We start from the raw sequence: 22,743 nt of genomic DNA, 5'->3' as shown, positions 1-22,743 counted from the left end.
TGCCCACCTCTCCACACGACCAGACCTTTGTCCTCCCAGATGGCCGCCTCCTAGGCTTCGCAGAATACGGCTTGCCGTCTGGCACACCCCTCCTCGCTGGCGTGCTGAGCACTGACGCATAAACATCCTCGTAGTTAAGGTGGCTTCCTCAGACGAGTCCTCGGTGAAGATGCCTAGCCTGATGTAAAACCTGTTCGGCGCTTGCGATGAGGTCAGTAGCGGATATTTTGAGTCCGAATTTGTCTCGCGTGGCTGAAAGAGCGTTTGCGCCTAATCAAACGACGGGACATGAACGGTGGAGATCGGGTTTGTCATCCAGCGAACAACGACATGCGCCCCCTACGAATGCCGAGCTGCTGCACGAAGTGATATCTTCTGAGGCGTAGGTTCGCGCCACTGCATGTTACCTCGACCCCGCCGCTCGCGGAGATGACAGCGCCAGGAACAGGAAAGGGGCTACTTTTGGATGGAGCTATACGCCGGTTTGCAAGTGGGGTAGCCGCACTTGTTCTTCGACGCCGGGAGGAAATGTTCGTGGCATGCAGATTAAACTGGTCGCAGTACCCCAGTAGCGGAGCGGAAGTTGCGGAAAAGCATGTAGAAAGTCGCACGATTGACTTTAGACTAGCGTCGAATTTGCTTGTTGCTTCAGGAGCGATGGTGTTTCCCGATGTCCGCCTTGTACGTTGGTCCATGCCACTAGTGAGCAAATGATGGCGCAAAGCTGGGCTACCGAATGCCTGTGGGTTCGCTAGCGGGTTAAGAGTCGACGCTTGAGAACGTGGATGTTAGGATTCTCACGGCAGCCAGAACAAATCCTTCGTAGGTTGTTCCCATATCTGCCCTCTTCTTTCTCTCTCTCTTCGCTCTCCAGCAATGCAAGGTTTGGTGGTTGCACAAACGGTAAACCAAGATATCCACCCTGCCACTCTCCGAAGGCGAACTACCCTGGTTTGTCCATATGCTAGGCATGGATTCCTTAAGCAAAGAACGAACTGCTCTTGGCCGATTTTGAGCTTTGGGCTTTGCCTTGCAGATGTCTCGACCCCGTAGAGATCAGCACCTGATGCTCAATTTCCGCATGCCAACCAGAGGCAATTTCATGATTCTTAAACCTTAACGTCATGATCCGGTATCCGATGAATGATGCTGCCTGAGCCGATCTGTGGCAGTTCAAGAGGCAAGACACGAGAAATCTTGCGATAGCGACACTACCCCGCCACTTTTTGCGAGGCTTCTTGTGCCTAAAGCTTGGGACTACCAATTCCTCGAAGCTGCTCCTTAGGCTGTGACCGAGCCTAATGACGACACAGTCTTGAGTGCCAAGCTTTTTGTCGGTTAGCCTGGGGTTGTGCCAAGAGCGTTGCTGTACACAAGTCCACAGAGATCCGTACTCGCTGGCAACCCATTTCCATGTCGGCTAAAGGACTAAATATTAGCACTAAAGCGATCAACACCTTGGAACCAACTCTCGATACGTGGAGGCGGGTGCTCCATGTGGACACGAAAGTTGAGAGTTCGATGTCATTATATGGCACTGCCCAGAATGCATTTTTGGGCCAAGCAAGCGCAGCTTATGCTTGATGTTAGCAGATTGGTAGACTATGAGCGTTCTTCTTTCCTCGCAATCAAGTTGAAGACAACTAGTCAGGCCTCTTTATAGACTGCAAACAGTAGGACGCTGGGAAAAGGAAAAGACATAGGACGAAGAGGCTTCGAGACAGCACACTATGACGAAGAAGCAACCGGACACCGATGCAAACAAGTCCTAGTACCGCGTAAGTGCTTAGACTTGCGTAAGGCACCGTGGACCTGACCAGGCCGGTGCATAGTAGTAATCAACGATACCCAGTTCTTGCGTAGGCCGTCGTACCAGACCATACAATTAACAAGATCGTCAACGATATAGCTAGTTACTGCGTTATCAGGTAATAACTCTGGAAAACGGTGCTGGATTGCAAGCAATATTGGTGGTATACCAGGCGCGTTCTTGCGTATAGTACCGCAAATACTAATATTGATAGCTAATAGCGCACGGGCTATACTAACGTCGACAAAGAGGTTATTGACAAAGCAGATATACTGTCGCTTACGCTAGGCAGCTGTCACTCGCTCACAAAGTATATATACTATTGACTTGAGTGCGGGAAGGTTGATATTGTCTGCTGTTGCACCTGTAGTGCCCCGTTTGCGTTTTCGAGTTGTCCTTGTCGGTAGGTCAATACTGATACCCTGGGGTACCCCCTTGAGGCCCTCTTGACTCGAGTGCATTACCTAATCGTGTGCTAGGCCACCGTAACTAGTGAGGACGTAGCAGACGAAGCTATGCTTCGCTGGCTTGTGATCGAGCTTCATAGCGTCGAGTTTCCGGCCATGAAACTTGATTACACTCTCGTCAACGCATATATGACTGGAGGGCACCAGTAGCTCACTGAATCGAGCGCGGACAGCGTTCACCGCGTGCTGGATCTTCCAGTACCACTGGGCATGCGGATCTGCCTTTGCCTCACCCTCTGGCTGACTATTCAGGCTAATAAACTGTTCAATAGCCTTAAACCGTTGGCAGCTAAGCCGTCGTGATGCCTTGTACTTATGAGACCAGAAATCTTGGATTTTGGCCTTCGGACCAAGTACAAACATCATCTCAAGGCGACAAGCCAACCAATATCGCAGCTCGGTTGCTGTTACCTGTTGCCATGGCTTTTGTGGTGTGGCACGCCTTTGGGCCACGATATTCGTATGCCATAGTAGTAGGTCGAGGACTGGCTGGAAGAAGAGCAAGAATAGCTGCACAGGCGATAGCTGCCTATGCGCTGGATCTCGTACACTCCAAGGACGGTAGGCCGTCGCTATTGGAGGTTGATAGTACGGTAAAGGCTTACTTAAGTGCTGTTCGCACTGTGATCTGGTGGTACCTTGCACAGAAGGTACCGTACTGGGGTCGTTTGACGCGTCGGACGCGTCGAGATTTTGGACCACCTTTTCAAACACCTGCTGAAACTCGAAGTCAGGCATGATACTGGTGATATTGGTATCGTTATATAGCTCTTGATCAGGCGACAGCAACGGTACAATAAAATATCGTTAATTGTTATTATGCAAAGTACAGTGGTGTTGACAAGATTGGTACGCGCACCGTGGAGTATCATATAAGGTTGACGCTAATTGGATCATTTTGTACGCAGAGGGGATAAGTATGAATATATTGGGCCTCAAGGAGAGGGAGGGAGAGCACTATTGCCCCCGAATCCAGTACCAAGATGGCTACTCTGGTCCTCCCACACTGCCGCACTATCGGATGAACCCTGACTTATCGATAGTGCGTTTCTTCTCCTGTCGCGTTTGCAAACACTGATTCGGCAAACTCAAGGTTAAGGGTCATGATAACAGATTCCCAAGCTGGGAGAAATGTATCAACACGTATCAGAACCACGGTCAAGTTGATGAGTATGCTTACGAAGGCGCGGTCACTCCATTCGGCCAACCAAGGATTGAACCACATCAACTGGCTTCTGTCACATGGCTCACAAACCGCTGTAACTACCCAGAGGAAGCTCAATTCAGGCACGAGGAGCGACGCCAGTCAGGACCAGCACCAGCACCAGCACCAGCACCAGCACTGCGTAGGTACGACAGACCACAATCGTGCTATTCACCACCACCTTCTTGTTCCTACGGTCCATTACGATCCCCACCTCGCTATCATGACGAAGGAAGGTACAATGGTAGAACTGTGCCTGGAAGATAGTTTGATTGATTGATTGGTTCTTACGCCCCGGGGTGCCAAGATTTGGCCCTTAGGCTTGACTACGCACTTGTAACTACGGCAGGTTTAGCGAATCTGCGCCCTCGGAGTTTCATCCCAAGCCCAACGCGCTGGCTACCGACCTTCTTTACCAACATTCTTGGATTTGTAAAGCTCCTCCTCCTCTTTCTCAGGTTGTTTCCTCCTCTTCCGTATCCTCCGCCTATTCTACTCGAGAGCCATTTCCCGACTGTCAACCTTCAATCTATCGGCCGGTCAACGATGGTGGTCAGAAGGATTGTGTCGTGGGGAGAAGGGTGTTGTGTCTATGTCAGTCGCCCTGTGGCGATAGCGAAATCGATCGTTCGCCGGACGACAGTAAGGTCCGGCTTCCAGGACTTGGCCGGTCCATCGCGAGGTTCTCCGGAGAACCGTCGCTGTATCGACCGTCCTCCGAGGTAGGGCTGTCAGCATCTCTCATTCTGCTCACGTCCACTGTCAAAGCCTGCCGCAACCGTGTGTCACTTGGACGTCGGTCAATTGGAAACGTCCTTGGTATGGACGCGCACAAGGGAGTGTGCAGGACCCCTTGCATGACCCCTTGCCCGCATACGGTGCAACCGTGCACCAAACATCATATCTCAGACCGAGACATTGTGATGGCAGCCGCCGGACCAACCATGCTGTGTAACCCACGCCTCCAAGCCCCTTGCACTTCGTTCCCGTCCATTTTTGTAGATATGGCTGTTCATCTTTTCACATTCTGTCCCTTCGTCGGTCAAGCAGACGGGTCGATCGCGCGCACACAAGAGAAGAAGTCAGGCAGTGTTGCTGCTCGCGCCATGTCGTTATCGCTAGATACGGTCCTCGTCATCGTCGGCCTGGTAGTGGCCATCGTACCGATCGTGGGGCTTGTGGTGGGCAAGCTGAGGCAACGACGATCACATCTGTCGTCAGCTTCCGTCACCGCAGGCATGTGACCCAACCAGCCGCGTCTGCAGTACCGCCAGTAGTAGTGCATATTAGCTGACGAGGGTGAGCACAGGACACAGCATCGTCGAGAACGGAGAAGCAGACCTCCCAATCGGTGAACACAGACCACCTCGCTCGGCGCGGCGTGATGACAGGGCTGGCTGATCATGGAGTCGGCGACCACGTTTTTGGCCTTACAATGATGGTTGGAGTGCAAACGCTGGTTGCTGGGGCATTGGGAAGCCCTGGCCCCGTGGACGAGGCTGTACCCAAGGCTTTGAGTCACGTGATCGAAACGGGTCAGGATGCCAGGTTGAGTAGTCGTTGCTGTAGCTGGATGCCCTGCGATATTGAAACGTACCGCCGACTAACTTGTTGGCCATGGTATGAAAGCACAACATTGCAACCACTCTGTTCCGATAGAAGCATGCAATCTATCTGAGCGTCGTGATGTGAAGCACTAGCACACCTCGACTCTCGATACAATCTATAACATCAGTCTGCTCTATACTGATCAAGGCGGGATGCTCCAAGCGCGGTGGACGTACACATGAGCATTAGCTGTCTACAAGACAACTGCGTCGGAACAAGAACCCAAGCGGACTCTCGATGCGGTCCATACCCTCGGTGATCTGTGTCGTAAGCAAGGGATGCTGGATGAGGGCGGAGCAGATATTTGGACGTGCTGAAATACAATGAGATGTGTTTCGAATCTAGCCTCGGACAGAGTGCTCACCACAGTAACGGGAAGATGCCGCAGCTTGAATGGCACCAATGTTGATCGAGTGGAACGTGAACAAACCTGCCACCGACACCATGACATAGCTCATGCGACAGTCTCACTCCTGCACAAAGACAACGAATCTGCTAGAAGTGTCATTCGCAACTTCAAGATTCAAATCCTCGAAATCCTCGGCGTATCAGCGTGGTGAACGCACTCGTCGACCCCTCGGTGAAGGTCCGGGACGGTGCACGGAAGGAACCAAACCTCGGTGCGATCTTTTAGACCGATATACCTTCAGCACCACGCCTCAGGAGACAGGCTTCACAGCATCGAAAGTGTCACCTGCAGTTGGAGGCACTGTCTGAAGGGAGATGGCTAGCATCAGAGCGTGGCTATATCTGATACATCATCTCTATCTACCATCGCGCCGCTATTCCCACACGGGAAGAGGGTCTCGCTCTGTCTGCAGCCGATCAGAATACCAGTCTTCCGGTCTTGCGCTAGGCTAACGTGTGTCATCCGACACCGATATGGTTAGGTGTCCATGTGATCAGCACGGAAGGAGCTCGACCGCCGCTCCTCAGTGCTGGTACGGCAGACCAATTCCTGGCAAACCTATCCGTGGTCCACGGTAGTCCTCCGCCCGAAGCTCGGCTGGAAGTGCAAATTGACACGGCTTGCTCTCGACGTCGAACAAGCTGCATGCGGAGATGTTGCCGCTAGGGTTGGTGCACTGTTCTCCGGCCGACTGCAACAACGAGAGGTCCCAGGCCGACATGAAGTCGCCGTGGTAGCCGCGTCCGGTGGGACCACCGTTGGCCAACGCGAAAGACCCCGAGCGGTTGGCAAACACCGTCGTTTGCCACGAGTACCTCGTACAGAAGCGTGGGGAGTCGCCAGGGATAGCCGTCGGGACAAACACCGTCCTGCACCAAGCTCGGAAACGCCACGTGGCTACGGTGGTCGCTCGAGTCTCGATGCTGGCCATCCCAGCACGAGGGGAACATCAGCTCCAGACGCAGTCCGACCGAGCAGGACCGATCGAGGAAGGCCTTGGACGGGAGCGAGTGTCGCTGCAACGACCCTTCCGGCGGGTCGCTGCCCAGACAGTTGAATCCGACGGCTTTCTGTCGCAGCGCGTCCTGCGTGATGTCTGCCTCCGACCAGAAGGACTTCGGGACGGGGATCGTGATGGTGCGTCGCTTGCTGTCACCCCTCAGCATGCGGAAGTCGGGTGGGAAGGTCGCCATGGTGCCGTTGGGATGGGGGTTCATGAAATAGTATCTGGAACGTGCATCAGCCAGGCGTGGGGAACTAGAGCAATGAACTTGGTTAGCCAGTTCACTCCAAGCGGAGGGACGGGCTGATCTGCTCTTGTATATGAGTAGTTCAGCGACGCGACGACACTCAGGATAATGTACTGGCCGAAGCTGTCGCTGCTGGCTTAGTAAATAGTTTAGTAAGACGTTTTCTTGCTGTCTTGTTAATCTGGCATTGCTAGGCAGCTGTAGTTTGTGATGTAATGGCCGACTTGCTGCCCCCGTCACCCCCGACTTGCTTACCTTGAATTTGGAGGCAGCTGCACGAGAGGTATGATTAGGATCTGCTATATACCACTATTTAGCCTGCTAAATACGCTTGTGCAATTTGTTTACAGCCATTGTCAATAATTATTGTGGTGTACTCAGTAACGCCGGGAGAATTATCTGTTAACGTCGGAGGATACTCAGTGTGAGGGTATTGCAACACTGGTCATACATTCATAGCTGGCTGCGCCGTCACACACGCGAGCGAAAGCAAGCCACCCTCTCGGTATAGTTGGTGAAACTTGCAGCTGAACGTACGAGAGGGCTGCACATTTGTTGGCGGCATTGGGCCTCGACCTCAGCCACAAGACTCGGTCGAGGAAAGCAAACAATGGAATGATTTTCTCGAGCATTATCACGTGACTTTGGAGGTATTTTTGCACGTGCAACTCGCAGTGAGCTATCCGAGTAGCACCCCAGTCCGTGGTCGCGAGGCACCATTCACGGATTTCTTGGCACGTTTACCGTTTCGCGCTTGACAAATCCTTCACCGGAGGTTCCTGCATTTGTGCCGATGGCGATCTAAGCCACTAACGAGCCGGGCCAAGCGAATCTAGCCGACCTGGTGTGGACTTGTAGATAAGTACAGGCAATGAACTTGAGAAGTTTTATATTTCTGTTCCATTTTTCTGCCTTGTCAGTCTCATTGTCGCAAAATGTATTCCACTTCGTCGATTGGCAAGGATGGATGCTGGGATGGCGCATTGGGTCAAGTGTGGGGGGATATTTGACTTGTGGCATCTTCAAATCCTCCAATTGGCAGATTTGTGCGATAACATCACTGGCCCTAAACCCCGAGAAAAGTATGAATTTCACAAACAGTATTTACAGTAAGGAGTGTATGCAGGTCAGTTCTAAACATCAATATCCTGGACCTCAATGATCTGAATCATCTGTCAATGCCAACATTGTTCAAGACTATGTTGCCATCAGCTATCCCATCTACCACCATGACTCGCTGGCACCGGTATTGTCTCGCTTGACATAGGTGGACCACTCGATGTTGCCATTGTTCTTGTTGGACTTGCCGCTCTTGTTGGACTTGCCGCTCTTGTTGGACTTGCCGGAATTGTCGCCACCATCTTGACCCCAAGTTGGGCACATAGGGCCATAAGTATAGCATGGTCCTTGACCCCAGGCAGCAAGGGACGTGCATCCGTTGGGGTCAGGCTGGGCCTTGCACCAGTCATTGCATGGTGAGCTACCAGAAGAGCCAGTGGGGGTGGCGGCAGCAAGAGCCACTGCGTGGCGTTAGTGTTGATTGTGCGGTCATGGAGCTAGAGAAACTCACTCAAGGTAGTAAATGCGACGAGGGAGAACTTCATCTTGATAGACTGAGCGAGTGAATAGAAGGTTGGTAGTAGGCTCAGAGAGTGTGGTCCGGTAAACGAGCGTGTCGGTCTCTAGAAAGTGACTTGAAGAAAAGAAGGGTAATAGAGGTGTACAAGTTGCCATCTTATATACCATTGCTCGACTTATGTCGAGGCCGCATGCTTTGATTGAGCGACACTGGAATTTCCGCTTGCACAGGGTTTAGCTAGGGAGATTGCGAAGAGTATGATCGCCGTTCACGCGGCAGGTACTTTGGTGGACACTTTGGAGCAGCTGCTGGGGAGTTACTGATCTATCACTCATGGCGTTCGTCAATTACTTTAGCGCGAGGACCTGTCCTACCTAGCTTTACAGCTGCAGAATCTCCTGAGGCTTGCAGCTCCTTTGGTCATCATTGGAGGGAAGGGGTCAGGTATCCGCAGGCGAATTGGAGTTCTGGACATCCATAGTTGCCATCGACTTTTTAAGCTAATGGCAGTGAATGGTTCCAATTCCTGCCGGTGTCGGGCATTTTGGGGAAAGCGTGCTTATTGTAAGTCACGTCCCTGCAGGCGAACTTTGATGACAATTACTGGACCGGGAAAGACACATCTGGGGAAAGACGGACTTCGAACATGAAGAAGCTTGATGGACTTCCACAAATCTGACGCTTAGCAGCTTGACGATAAGCATCATCAAGAGAAATTTCCACTTACAACGGAGCTGTAACAAAGACCACGCGACACGTATTATGTATGACTGCTTGAGCACGCCAATGTCCTGCTAACAAGCATCCGCTGAAACTTGTTTTGATTTAGGGGTCTGGGAACTTCCTTGTGTCTGCACGCATGGATGCCTCACTCGACGAGTCCGCATTCTTCGCAGGTAGTGTTGTACGTACAACAGCTGATCTGCGGAAGGTGGGGTCCGGAAACTCTCACAGCGCAGGACTAGGGCCAGCCTGAAGCCGATGGTTCAGAACGTAGCATATCCACCCTACCACCACTGATTGAGGTATATCAGGTGTGAGGCAGCGACCAGCGATGGTCTCTTTCGTCAACTCAATGCTCATGCTGAAAGAATCCCCCTATCATGGATACCCTCAAGGGCCCAGAGTAGGAAGTTACATTGTCTAATTCGGATGTCGAATTCAGAGTAAGCCAAGGAACAGAAATCTACTCACCATCTTGGCGTCACAATTTGGATCTCTCCAATAGTAGATCATCTGTCAGAGAATATCACTGTACCAGTCTCGTAGTGCAAGTACTGTCCTCAGGAGGCCTTGTCTGATGGAACGGATATCCCTAGAGGTCAGCGACGAGCTTCAGGCGTTTGCATCGGCTCAATGTACACTTTTCTGACGTCATGGATTAAATAGCCCCCGACCGACACTAGATCTGGTGTGCAATGCTATTTTGTCCCCATCCGGAATAGCGACCCTTTTGAGGTTTGAGTCAATGCGGTCTGAAACATGCAAGCCACATGCAGCCCGGTTCTTGGTAAAACCCTGGGCTTCAGCCGCTAGCACTCGAGAGTAGAGGAGCGCCCAACCGCGAGTGCAATCTCATAAACCCTTGACCTCATCAAGCTGAAGTGGTCATCAAGGTGGTACTCAAGGTCACGTATCGAAAAGTGGATGGGTCCGTGCGAGCCAAATGTTGCCATAAGTAGGCACGGGGATAAATCGATCGACCATCAATCTCTAAAAGCTTACCAAGTCCAAGCATGGGAGACTGCTTACAGCGGTCTAATGCTCCATTCTCCAGTCCACAGAAACAAGGGTGTCGATCCAAAAACGAACCAGCTTTTGCCAGAGTCGGCATTGGCAACGTCGTCCTCTCGGGCGTCGTCTTGATCTTCGCGGGACTCCTACTCAATATCGTCCTTACTGATGGTATTGTCGAAAGAGACTCGGTCGTGGTGAAGACTGACACAGAAACCTATTACATAACCGCCACTATCACGAAGACAGAAACATCACTACCGGTCACAGCAGCAACGACACCTGCTACAGGTCTTCGTGCTTGGCCGAGTCCAGATGTCCATACATATCACGAGGCAATCATTCGCCCTAGCAACGCTGCAGATGAAAGTGACGAAGCTCGGAGTGAAGAAGAGTATGTGGAGGAAGTCGACTGGCTTCAGGATTTTGAAGTTCCTTGGGGTCAACTCGAGAACTACGAATTTGGAGACAAACTAGGTAAGTAGTTCAAGTGTCCTCTGCCAAGCAAGGGCAAGTGATTGACGGATGTGCTCAACCCGCAGGAAAGGGCGAGTATGCCGAAGTATTTCAAGCCACCGATCTTCGCAACAACAGAAGCTGTGCTGTGAAAGTCCTCAAGCCTACCGAAAAGCACCTGGCGAAGCGAGAGATCAAAATCCTTCAGGACTTGATTGATGGTCCAAACATCATCCGGTTCGTCGACGTTGCCCGTAATAGCATGGGCAAGTGGCCATCGATCGTGACTGAATACGTCGACAGTCCTTACTACAGACACTTATACTCAACCTTCGACGACATTGACGTGAGATTTTATATGTTCCAGTTATTGTCGGCATTGGAGTTTGCTCATAGCAAGAATATCATGCATCTCGACATCAAACCCCACAATGTCATGATTGATCATGAAAATAGAAAGGTATGCTCCAATCAGTTCCACGCTTGATGTTTCTCTCCCGGTGTCTCGTCTAACGTAAGCTGCACCTAGCTTCGTCTCATTGATTGGGGCCTATCGAACTACTATGATCCTGATTATAGCTATGGGACATCTGTCGGATCACGATTTTGGCGAGCGCCGGAACTTCTCATTAATTATGAATGGTACAACCCTTCATCAGATATCTGGGCCGTAGGCTGCATGATGGCAGGTCTCATCTTCGAAAAGGAACCCTTCTTTCGAGGACGATCCAACGACGTTAATCAACTCGTTCAGATCGCTAAGATTTTGGGAACGGAGGGCTTGTTCAAGTGGATCGACAAGTATGGCCTTGAGTTAGGCGAGGAGTTCGACGACATCAAAGGCTTGTACCTTAGGCAGACATGGGAAAGTCAGGTGTATTGGCAAAGTCGGAGGAGGGTTGGGGACGACGCATTTGACCTGCTGAGCAAATTGTTGGTTTACGATCACAACGTAAGTTTACGCACGTCGTTCCTCCACAAGTGTTGCTGAACTGTATGCTGACCAATGCGGCTTCTACAGGGACGTTTGACCGCCACCGAAGCGATGAATCACCGTTATTTTGATCCGGTCCGCAGCTGGGCTCTATCGCATCCGAATAGCACGACAGCTTGGGACATCGAGTAGCTACTATTTCGAGCCAGCAAATATAACGTTGAACAACGTAAAATATTCTTTTGATCATCTTAGATGTCAACAGACAGCAAGTATGACCAATTTTGCTTGCATCCTCAGGGAGAAGCAGCCTGCTGCATCACTTGTATTCCACACACCTACAGCAAGATCAGCTTCCTCCTCTCCTCGAATGACAGCCACACAACCTCCATCGATGTACTTTCTGAGTCTGATCATGCTAAGCGTATCTCTAGTCGAGCTGCAAGTTCGGTGGGGCTCTGCTTCTCCAAGCAAAGCAGAAGAGATTTGGCTTGTAAGAGTCGTCCATCTAGATACTTACCGTACGCCAACGAGTCAGCCAATTCTCTGTGCAATCGAACCAACTATACTCTCTTTGCACGCATTGCGCGTCCGTAACTTTTGCCAACGGACGTAAATGCAGAGTTGCAGGGGACGCAGGTGCGAGGTTTCGCCGACAATTTATAGATAGCTTCTCAACTCATAAACTAAATTTTCCTGACACCTTTCTGATATCCTCCTGACACATGACTTCGTTCCAACAGAGTATATCCGCTTCGTCGCTTCTCTCTTGTCCTTACCACATTTCTTTCAAAATGGAGCAGTCCGCGATCCAATAAGTCAAAGTAGGAGGAACATCACCGCATTAGCGTGCCGATTTTGGGCTTTCGACCCTGTACCCACGGCCTGGACATTGCTCTGCTTTCAAGACGATACTAATTTCCATCTCCCTATGACACGCGCTGCGTAAGGGAGTTTACTGCCCGTCCTTCGGTTTGGCACCCCTCAAACTCGTCACACCACATATCCGAAATCGAAGAGTGTATGAAAAACATCGTCAGTCAATCAGAGCTGTCGACTTGCAACTTCCAAGTTCAGTTGCAAGTTTGCCTACGTCAGCAGCTTGAACTCGTCGTCGCTGTATTCTGTCTCGGTGTCACAAGAGTTGTAGCTCAATATGACCTCTTTTCAACCACCTGCGTAGGCACTCCCTCATTTCAATAGTATAGTCGCTGATAGCGCTCATCCTCGAACGCAACAACTGCTGAGCACTGTTAAAGACTCGTTCGAGGTCACAAGAGATTGGTGGTATGGAGAGGAGGTCGAAAGTCATGGATTTGCAATGAGGATGACGCTCCTCATCCCAACACTTGACTTGTGACGTGACGGATTACATGTTGGGAAGGCATCGCTGGGACTATCAAGCACGATGTTCTAGCTTGGAAGAGGTACTGTACATTGTTTCCCAGCTATGATTCTCTCCTAATTATACATTGGCAAAAGTGGCTGCTGAACAAACCTGGAACGCTTGCCAATGAAAAATGATGTCTTACCTGCGTGCGGCGTACTGGAGAAGAAGGAAGTTTCTCAACCATGTCTGCATGGATGCGATTTGGATCTAGTCCAGCTCGAATCTCGAATGCTCGCCCAAGCTATCCGCTCTGCTCTTGAGAAGTAGATGAAACTCCTTGACTCCATCTCTTCTTCAATCAGATCCTGCAAAATAAATGTAAAATGATAAAGTTGACGTTGGCCTTGGATCAAATCTCGTGCAATAGCGCTGATAGTGATTAAAACTAGCTTGTGAAAGCTTTGGCAGTATTTGTGGAACGCCCAGATGACCAGACCTTGTAGAATTGTATATGCGAGTAGCAAAATAGTTGCAGTCAACCGTTGCTCTTGTCACTATCGTTACGCTTATTAGAGCGGAAACGGCGTGTCTCTCATAACTCTCGTCGCCGTACGAGTGCCGGAAAATGTATGGATAGGATTAGCGATGACATGAGAAGCTCGAATTCGCGCTGCTCGGGTAGAATGTAGTGACATTTCTGCGGGGAAACAGCTCGTTTTGTACATGGCGGAGGATTTGGGCGTCTTTGCCGAGTGCTGGGGAGACGCTCGCTTTGTCGTCCAAGAACCCGATAGTGCGTGTCAGAAGTTCGCGAAGCTTTTCTTCCGACACGAGCGATCGCAGTCGTGGGTCCGGCGAGTTGAATGTCGCAGCAAGGACGAGGACATTGCCAAACTGTCTAGTCACGTCAGTGGATGTTCGAAGATTGACCGATGTTGAACTTACGCGTGAGCCGTGCCTAGGATATTAGTTATCACCAGGCGCCCCGGAACCTTGTCGAAGGCAGTCGTACTCTTGATGGCGGCATCAATGCATTGTGTGCAGGCGTCCAGGATCCATGGCTCTAAGGGCTGCTCAGCCGCTTGCGCAGGAGGGCGTGTTTCACCAACTTTTCGGCTTGAAGGAGGATCGCCATGATAGTTCATTGGGGGAAATGTGTGTTCAGACTGAGCACCGCCGCCAATCGGCGACTCTGAGGTTTGGCTCATCGGGGTTCCAGGACCGGCCAGGTTCAAAGCATACTGTAAGGCTGGACGGTTGATGAGATACTTCGCCCCATAGTACTTGCCTCGCATCCTGGCTAGGTTGATATCGGTACTCTCGAACTCATCCTCTTCCCAATCCCAATCTAACCTTTCTCTCGTCAACTCCCGCCAACTCTCTAGAATTTCTGTGATTGTCGATATTATCGCCTCCGATGGCTTCTCTGATTCCCGCGAAGAATTGTAAATGTGGTTGACCGCATCATTGATAGTTCTTCGAAGCTGAATTTGGTTCGAATAGTGGTCGGCTGTGGGATCTTTGGTGCCGGGCACGTATCCCTCTGCCTCAGGGTCCGCAACTGTGAAATCATCTGGGATTTCAAAAGCCATGGCACCTTCTGTCGCGACAATTCCGCTGGGGGGAAGATCGACTTCTGCGAGAATGTCGCTTTCCAGCTGCAAACAACTCCAGAAAGCAAAATTGATCAAATTGCGCCTTTCGCGTGACATTTTCTTCTCTTTGAATTCCGAAGACTCGATCAAGATCATGCAGGCTCGGCATGCATTGGCAATGTACCAATGACTGGGGATAACACGTGCAAGCTGGCCCATGTACAACCCTGCTAGCAGATTAGCTTGTACATGCGATACATCGACCCCACCGGGCAGTTCGCCCAATATGCCGGCAGCCTTAGCAAAATAGGCCAGACCTGGAATGACGCCGATGTTCTTGCCACGGAGACTCGAGCCAGCAAGCCCCATTGACAGCCCGTTGATATGCGGTATAGACGGTGACTGAGGTGCAGACGAAGGCGGTCGTCCAAGGGGAGGCAAGTCGCTATATCCCAATTGTGGCTGTTGCACCGTTGTCTTCCCATTGGGCGCAATGGACGAGCTTTTGGCCGGTCCAGGGAGTGGCTTGTCGTAGGCACAAATTTGGCCGAGCGCCATCACTAGCAGGACGATGGCATTTGAGACAGAGTGCTCAATCGGTGGGTTGCTGCGTACGCGTTGCCGCACACTGTTGTGATGAGGAATTGTATGCAGGTCGCCTCTGGTTGAATGTGGCGACTGGCTCGATTCGCGTTTTCGCTTTGTGCCGACACCCACACTTTGTGCCAAAGGGTTTGCGTTATTGTTATCGTCCCAGCTATACTTCTTTTTGAACACGTTCACCATCTTTCGCAGGACCTTCTTGTCGAGGAAAGGGTGCAGGATGTACATGCGACCGAGGTAGCTCTTCACGTAGGTGTCGACGGCTTCCTTGTCGAGCAGCAGCTCACCGTTCGCGGTAACTCCGCCCGGACAATCGTATACTGCGCGTTGATTGTCTTCTCCGTATGGCAGCGGTCCTGTGCCCCACACGCCGCTCGGTGACGAAGTCGAGGCCTCTTCATCCACCCGACCAGAACAACTACTAGCAGCGGCACTGGCCACGGCGCCTTCGTGGCCATCACCTTTGCCATCTCCTTCACCACAACCGTAGAGTCGCAGCAGACCTCGTTTTGCCTCGCCCTCCAGCACGTAGGATGCAGGTATGTCTTTGGGTACCAACTCACTTATCGCAGGCCATTCAAGAAGAGCCGAGGCACTCACACGCTTTCTCTTCTTCTTCTCATTTGGGCTCGAGCCCTCTGTACTATGTGTCTGGTCTACAGCAAACCTTGAATTTTGAATAAAGCCCGCATTGACCGTTTCATGGCCTCTGAAGTGCACTAAATGGTCAGAACTTGCCTCTTCCTTCGTGTGCGGTCGCGATGCTGTCTTCGACATTGGCACGCTGCCTGGGCTTTTGGTTTCTACAGTTCGCCTGTCTACCAGAGACTGAACGGTGTTGAGCAGAATGTTCACTTTGTCATCGGCGGACTTGATGTAGCTGTCAAGTCTGTCACTAAGTTGACCCACTTTCTCACTCATCTGCAACATCTGTCCCTCCGATTTCTGGGGCGGCACATCTCGATACGTGCACCACAATCCGTTCTCTCTGCAATGTGTACATTCTGGTCTCCCTTCATCGCACTTTGCTTTCCGCTGTCTACACGAATCGCACGCTTGGGCGGCGCGCACAGATTTGCGCCTCTGTTGCTGATACCGACCGCCAGGTGGAGGACCCCAGTCATGGGGCGTTGGAGGTGGTCCGGCAGAATGAAGTACCGGCAGATAGCCGGGCGCCGGCTCTTGAGCTTGGGGCTGACCAGGCATCATCGCATGACTAGTTGTCCGTACGTGCACTGCGGATTGCGGAGCATTTACAGGGCTTTCTGAAGGAGCATATGCGGGACGATTGCCGTAGTGCTGGCGATAGTAATAGTTGTCCAGCGGAGGCGCACCGTTGACAGCCTGAGGGTAGTGAGGGGGCGGTACACTGAAAGGTGATCTTGGCGGGTCAGAAGCGCTGTTCTGTCGGCTATAGGTGGGATCAAGTGTGTATGTCGGAGTCTGACTTGGTGGCGGCGGAGGAGGAGGATGAGAATTTAGGAAAGGAGGATAAGAAGGATGGTGAGGTGGAGGTGCGTCGGTAGGAGGCGGTCTGTGGTCACTCGGATCGTAGTAAGGTAAGGGTGCTCGATTCCATGCTTGTGGCATCTGAGTACCCTGTGGAGTAGGATGATGGTAGTTGTGTAACTGTGGTGCGTCGGCTGGCGGCATGTGCAGCAGTGGAGACTGACCATATGCTACATGTCTTTCCCGCTTAAAACGGGGATCAGCTGGTTCGTCCATACTAGGCGTACCATTCCTAGCCGACCATTTGACAGGAAGTTCGGTAAAGGACAAGGTGCTTGATATGCTGCATGTCCGCTAAAACGTGATAATATGGCCTGGAATGGCAATGGTGCTCCGCGCAAGCCCAATTTTGCTCTGCTTCGCAAATGCACGGCGTTTCAAACCAGACTGGCTAGTTGTGCAGGTCGGTTGACAACAGCAATCACCGCCCAAGACAGAGTAGCAAACGTGGGGTATAGCACCTCTTTCCAACACAAACATTAGCAACTGTGAGTCCACGCTCACAACAGCTTTGAGCAGTGGTGCAGAATGCTGCCCGCTCCAACGCTAGCTGTTCAATTCAGCGCAATGGTTATCTTCTGTTTCTATGGTCGTCTTGGACTATCACTTTCAAAGATGAACGGGAAGCATTGTGGGTGAAAGCGGAAGAGTTCCCAACGTCAGTCATCGTGCAAAAGAGCCTAACCTACGTGGTACTCAAGACCCAGCGGTCGAGGAGATTTTTGATGTGTTACTCACACAGGTCACATAAGTCACGAGCCGTGAAAATAGAGGCAAGCGACTTCCACGGAGTAATTACGGTGTAATGTAAGGATGGGCCAAACATTCTCTGATGTACGCAAAGATATATTGGGGGTGGTACTTGCTGCCTGTGGCTAGCTCCGACTACTGGAGTGTCAATGAAGCTTCGAAGCACAACTCTGAAACTTGTGCCACATGGCAAGAATGGCCCGTGGTATTGTTTGTTCCACAATGACTGGCGGAAACATCGTTGGAAAACAGGAAAGGGTGATCGACTTGACGGATGAGTGGAGAGAGGTGGAGGCAAGACTATCGAGCGAGTGAACGATCGAGGTAAAAGCGCAGTGTCAAGGTATTTGTACATATTAGTCATTGACTGGGGAAGTTTTTGCGCGGGTGGGCTACAGCGAGTACCTAGCTTAGCGAGGCAGGGTGACGGCGCTTGATATCGTGGAACCGACTCGCTTGAGCAGCCTGTGGCTTACGCCCAGCGCCTGGTTGACTATTTCGGCCAAGCCCAGCCACATTTAGCTGCAAACTAAACTTAGTCCTAGTCTTCGATTCCAATCTCTTGCGAGAAGCCACCCAGATTCTTCCCGTCTCGCTCTAAGCGTTTCCTCGGATTCCCGATTTGGTGGTGAAAACCTCCGCTTTCCAGCGTGAAACGTGTTGACTAACTGTTCTCGGCAGGATCCATGTTTGTTGCGTTGACAAATACAATACTTTTCGCAGCTTCTCATTACCTGTGGGCAGTTTCTTCACGGCAAGTATTGACCACTAGTTCCTACTAGGTAGATTTGCGCTGCGGTCGAGTTGCCTCCCTAGAAGCGTGGCTGACTTAGCAGATAGACCACGCTAAGCCAGCACTCGGCGGCTGTTTCAGGATCACGGCGATATACCCCATCTGAGAGCATTGCACACGTCAAAGATTATCTACGTGCGCTCGAAAGCTGCGCTTTGCGTTGACGTTTTGAGCATGTGCCATGCTCCTCATCCTATGTGCATGACACAAGCAGCGGGACCATGAGCCATAAATAAGGCGCAACATCAAGGTTAATCTTGCCTTCATCTGGCAATCGTCACTGAAACAAGAAGTCGGTCCCCCTGTGCCGGTGCAGTTCTTCCCGTACGTGATTTCTCACTTCGGTGGAGTATCTCTCTGAGACAGCCTCATGTTCAGGCGGGTGGATGATTGCCATCGATCTTGGCCGCTTTTAATCAGAACTTTGCGCGGCTTCAGCGCCTGAGCAGTGATGGCTGCAGGCCTCAAAAGAGTCAATCACTCATGCTCCGAGGCAGGATTGGCCTGCCGCTGGTGGATTGGGCACTGTCTAAGGGAGCTGTATTCAAAGCGATGATCAGCATCTACATTATTAACTTCCGTCTGATGTTCCCAGCTAGTCTCACGGCCGTCTACCATGCTCCCAACGTCGACGGTGGTCTTGCATGCTTCACGCCATAGTCAGTCATACACGTCCTCCGACAATCCATGTCCACCGTATGTTTGACTGTTGCCTAACACGAGTCGTGTCATGATTTCAATCTGTCGCCGCTTAGGGACGAGTGATGTGCTCGCACATTCATTTGCCTGTAGAAATTCAAGATTGTTCAGCCGTAAATATGGTCGTAATAGAAACCCCGTCAACGAAACAATCGGCGAAGACATATTTCGAACGTGATGATACTCAGGGTTTTCCGTCTTCTCCAACGAGCGAACGTATGTCAAGTATCTGGAAGGCCGATGCTAATCCGTGACACAGCTCCTCCATACCGATTGCTTGCTCCTTCTCCGGCTCGCGTCGGTACTTCTCTGCTCGGTTCGCTGTCTTCCAAACCTGCCACATCAGTGAGACGGTCATGAAGTACACCATGATGTATCTCAATACTTCGAGATGGTCTCACCGACGCCGTGCTGAGAATGCATCTCACGAGTGGACGCTCAACACAATGAGGCAGATCCAACACTCATGTATTCCCGGATGAGCATTGACGCTGGCATGTCGACACGTGCCGACCGAACTCGATCCGCGCAACGCTCGTTGGACAGGGGCCAATAGCTCCGGCAACGACAAGGACTTGCGCTGCGTTGTTGCCTGTCGATAGATGGCGGTACCAAGGTCAGTCGTGTACACTGTTTGCTGCCTCACGCTCCTGAGCCGTAGCTCGATCTGCGCATCTGGAACGGACGTTGAGTGTCCTATGCTTTGAGGCGGACGCCGACTCAGACCGCTCGCTCCTAGGGCAGGGACATTCCAGCCCCCGGATGCTTTGCTCCTCATAAGCTCAAGGAGGACGCTACGGCAACGCACTGCAGGCGGCATCATAGAGTGGTCGCGAGAAGGTGGTGCAGATGCTGCTCGACACAGGAGCTAAGGTCAATGCTCGAGGAGGACTCTACGACGATGCACTGCAGGTAGCATCAGAGGGTGGTGCTCGGCTAAGCACGCACGGGAGCCTCAGCAGGTCTTCGACGCGGCCGCCTTTGGCGAGGATGACTGACGGCATTTTCTCAACCTAAAATGAGTGTATAGGTGATGCAAACAATTTCCAGCTCCCACTGAATGGCCAACTCGCTCCTCTATTTTTGCACCAATGTCGCAACCTTGTGTTGTACATCCATCAGGCTCTTGTTCGGTAGACAGCATCAAACAGAGTCAGAGCTCCAAGTAGGCCGTGCCTACCATGGTCATTCCGACCGACTGCGACAGATTCGAGACACCAGTGACATTCTTTGTCCATCCAGCCGTAGATAGAAAGGTCGAGACGCGGGCCAGTGAAAGCAAGGGCCAGCTTGATGATCGATTTGCAGTCGACTGCAACGGCACCACCATGGAGCAGTAATACTTCAGAAAGTCACGAAGGAACTCGCAGCTCCGAACCGTAGGGACAGCCTCTGATATAGATTGAATGAACAGATGAAGCATGAACCTCGGCTGTATAGATGAAAGACATTCCGCGAACTGCAAGCTCAGCCCTTCGGAGGCCGGTGGGAGCATGTGGCTTCTTGTTGACGTAGAAACCTCCTTATGCTGGTGCCTTCCGATGTCCACCAGACAACACACAGTCTCTCGATAAGACGCGCTTTCTCATCAGCCTAGGCTGATGAGCTGGATACTCCGACCCACTATAGCATTGTACTGTGTACTTCAGCTGACATAAGCGCAGATTTAAGGCGACCCAGCCATCAGTCTTGCGATGGTCATCGTTTCTGTAAGAGTTCTTTGATCTGCGTGCTCTGCTCCGTCAGCAGCTTCATGAGTTCTTTCTGCTGCTGCTCAGACTCTTGCCGCTGCTTTCCCACATTTTGTCGCTGCTTCTCCAACTCTCTCAACAGATTAGCCTCCCTTTCTTCCGTATCTTTTCTCTGCTGCTCTAGCTGCTCGCGCAGAAGGGCCATCTCTCCCTTTTGCTTCTTGCTGGCAGGAGTGTCAGGTCTCTTGAACCCTGCCGTTTCCCGAGAGGACCGAGCACTCGGATCTAGCTCCTGGGATCCGTCTTCCTCCATGCCCACGCTGGAAGTCATCGACACGTTCCGAGGATCCTCCATGGCCGCCAGTGCATCACGGACTCGTTTCAGCTGTGCTGGGTAGAACGTGTGGTACACCTCTCGCACAAAGTCGTGGTCCTCTTCCTGCCTTGGCTCTCTTCAAAGTTCAGCACGAAGGACGCAATGGGATGTCGATAGAAGGCCATCTTCTCTCCATCAATGATGGCAAAGTGGCCGTACAGTTTCACTCGTTCGTTGTCGTGCGAGACCGAGAACACCAGGATTCGTCCGCTCAAATCCACCACTTGCGCTTCGTCTGCAGCACGACAAAGCTGGATGATGGCGTTCACCGCCATGCTGCTGCTGTGCATGTTTTGACGATCAGCCACGCTGATCCCCACATCCGCGCTTTTGGCCTCGCTAAGCAGAAACGGGAAATAAAGGTTGTTAGTGAACAATGTGGCGCGCTCGAACGCCGTGTAGTTCCGCAGCTTCGCCAACTCTTCTTCGTTGAAAGCGGACGCGGCAATTCCGAGCGCCGGATCAGGTTTCAATCTGGGTCCTCCGAGCGTCTTACACCGCGTCCACTCTGTGTCGATGTCTTCCACGACATGTTCCAGCTCTTGCAGGCCACAGATCAACAGCAGCTCCGGTGGCGGCACCAGCAACGGTGTGAGGTCTCAACAGATCCTCGCCTCATTACGATTTTGCACTCGCTGCCACACTGATAAGAATTTGGACAGTGGAAATGCCGTGTATTGTGGCTCCGGGTAGGTACTCTGTAACAGGCGTTTGCAGTACGACTTGCTCTCTTCCTGCACGTATGATAGGCCCTGCAATTCGTTGATGTACACTCCATGTCCCGCCAGAACTTTCTCAGATGCGGCAGAGTGCGCCTTCGGGACTTCTCCATCCTTGTAGCTTTGCGTGTAGCTTGAACTTGATGGCCGTTTCTTCGACGAGCTATTCGGTTCCTGACTCATGCTTGCGAAGTCCTTGGGCCACTGCGCAGTATGCGCCCAGTATGCTACCGGTGACGCTATCGGTGGTGCTATCGGTGGTGCTGTTGGTGGACACACTTCCGCGTCGTCCCTCGTGCAGTCTTCGGCGTTTGCCGGACCAGTTGTGTCGGACGCATCTGCGGTGATCCCAGATGTCTGCCTCCTTTTGCGGTGCCCGCGCCGTTGCCCCCTCGGTGTCGGCCCAAAGTCTCTTTCTCTTGTGTCCTTGCAGACGACGCGTAGGGTCCCCGACGTCGAAATGTGGATCTAGACTTGCCGCAGAACCGTCCGGGGCAGACTGCGACCTCTTCTGGAAGTTTTGCAGGGCTGGTTTGAATAGTTGGTGAATCTGCGGAAGACGGGTTAGTCGTAGGACATCTTCATCTCTTGCAGCGCCCTTCCTACCTCGGGTTGTGAAAGAGCTGCTTGTCGAGGGCGACGGTAGCAGACGACGTTTCTTGTACCGCCTCCCAATCGAGTCGCTCCTGGAGCTACGCGGCTCGCAACGCTGCGAATGTCCGCAGTCAGACAAGTGTGGCTTCATGAGCACTGTACTTCCTCGGTCGCAAGATGAGCAAACGACGTATTTATTCTTCCCTGCAGCATTGCCACGGGGCACTCGGTCTTGCTGGTGCGTGTAGATGCTAGGCTGCACACCTCTGTCTGACAAAATAACCTGCAATGTCATGGTCGATTGGTGGCCGAGATGCAGGTTCCATGCCAAGGGCGTTTAGCAACAATACGTGCATCACGTGGGGTACTGCCGCTAGCCCACAAGAAACCCTTGCATTTGCTCCGCAAAACGTCAGAGCCTGAAAGCATCGTGAGTCCAGGGCAGATTCCCCGACGCCAGCATTTCATGAATGCGGACACTGGATGCGGGCGAGTGCAGGGCGGCCGGCAGGACGGCAGTTAAAACCACAGCAGACCAATCAAACACAAATATGACATTGGGACTGCGGCAAATTCAGCCCGCCCATCTCCAAGCTCGACTCACGACGAAGCAACAGCCATTCCCGCGTTGGC

General features: G+C 51.9%; 5 protein-coding genes across 5 annotated transcripts; 1 reads left to right on the top strand and 4 right to left on the bottom strand.

Moving 5' to 3' along the window:
- Nucleotides 1-6,021: 6,021 nt before the first annotated feature.
- Nucleotides 6,022-6,691, bottom strand: LTR64_002820 (uncharacterized protein; the record flags this gene model as incomplete). Its single annotated transcript, XM_064897185.1, has 2 exons — nt 6,022-6,421; nt 6,480-6,691. The coding sequence occupies 2 exons, from the start codon at nt 6,689-6,691 to the stop codon at nt 6,022-6,024; spliced, it is 612 nt and encodes a 203-aa protein (XP_064756135.1).
- Nucleotides 6,692-7,969: 1,278 nt separating this feature from the next.
- Nucleotides 7,970-8,352, bottom strand: LTR64_002819 (uncharacterized protein; the record flags this gene model as incomplete). Its single annotated transcript, XM_064897184.1, has 2 exons — nt 7,970-8,268; nt 8,319-8,352. 2 exons carry the CDS (start codon nt 8,350-8,352, stop codon nt 7,970-7,972), a joined length of 333 nt encoding a protein of 110 aa, XP_064756134.1.
- Nucleotides 8,353-10,063: 1,711 nt separating this feature from the next.
- Nucleotides 10,064-11,643, top strand: CKA2_1 (Casein kinase II subunit alpha'; the record flags this gene model as incomplete). Its single annotated transcript, XM_064897183.1, has 4 exons — nt 10,064-10,538; nt 10,604-10,977; nt 11,047-11,469; nt 11,539-11,643. The coding sequence occupies 4 exons, from the start codon at nt 10,064-10,066 to the stop codon at nt 11,641-11,643; spliced, it is 1,377 nt and encodes a 458-aa protein (XP_064756133.1).
- A 1,777-nt stretch (nt 11,644-13,420) lies between these two features.
- LTR64_002817 (uncharacterized protein) lies at nt 13,421-16,632 on the bottom strand (the record flags this gene model as incomplete). The annotated part of the gene is made up of 2 exons (XM_064897182.1): nt 13,421-13,679; nt 13,727-16,632. The coding sequence occupies 2 exons, from the start codon at nt 16,630-16,632 to the stop codon at nt 13,421-13,423; spliced, it is 3,165 nt and encodes a 1,054-aa protein (XP_064756132.1).
- Nucleotides 16,633-20,428: 3,796 nt separating this feature from the next.
- On the bottom strand, nt 20,429-21,699 carry LTR64_002816 (uncharacterized protein; the record flags this gene model as incomplete). Its single annotated transcript, XM_064897181.1, has 3 exons — nt 20,429-20,864; nt 20,957-21,338; nt 21,420-21,699. 3 exons carry the CDS (start codon nt 21,697-21,699, stop codon nt 20,429-20,431), a joined length of 1,098 nt encoding a protein of 365 aa, XP_064756131.1.
- Nucleotides 21,700-22,743: the final 1,044 nt, after the last annotated feature.

Source organism: Lithohypha guttulata, assembly GCF_036872675.1.
Source record: "Lithohypha guttulata strain CCFEE 5908 chromosome Unknown scaffold_2, whole genome shotgun sequence".
Lineage (NCBI taxonomy): Eukaryota > Fungi > Ascomycota > Eurotiomycetes > Chaetothyriales > Trichomeriaceae > Lithohypha > Lithohypha guttulata.
The sequence above is the reverse complement of the archived record's forward strand: the minus strand, read 5'-3'. Positions and strand labels throughout refer to the sequence as shown.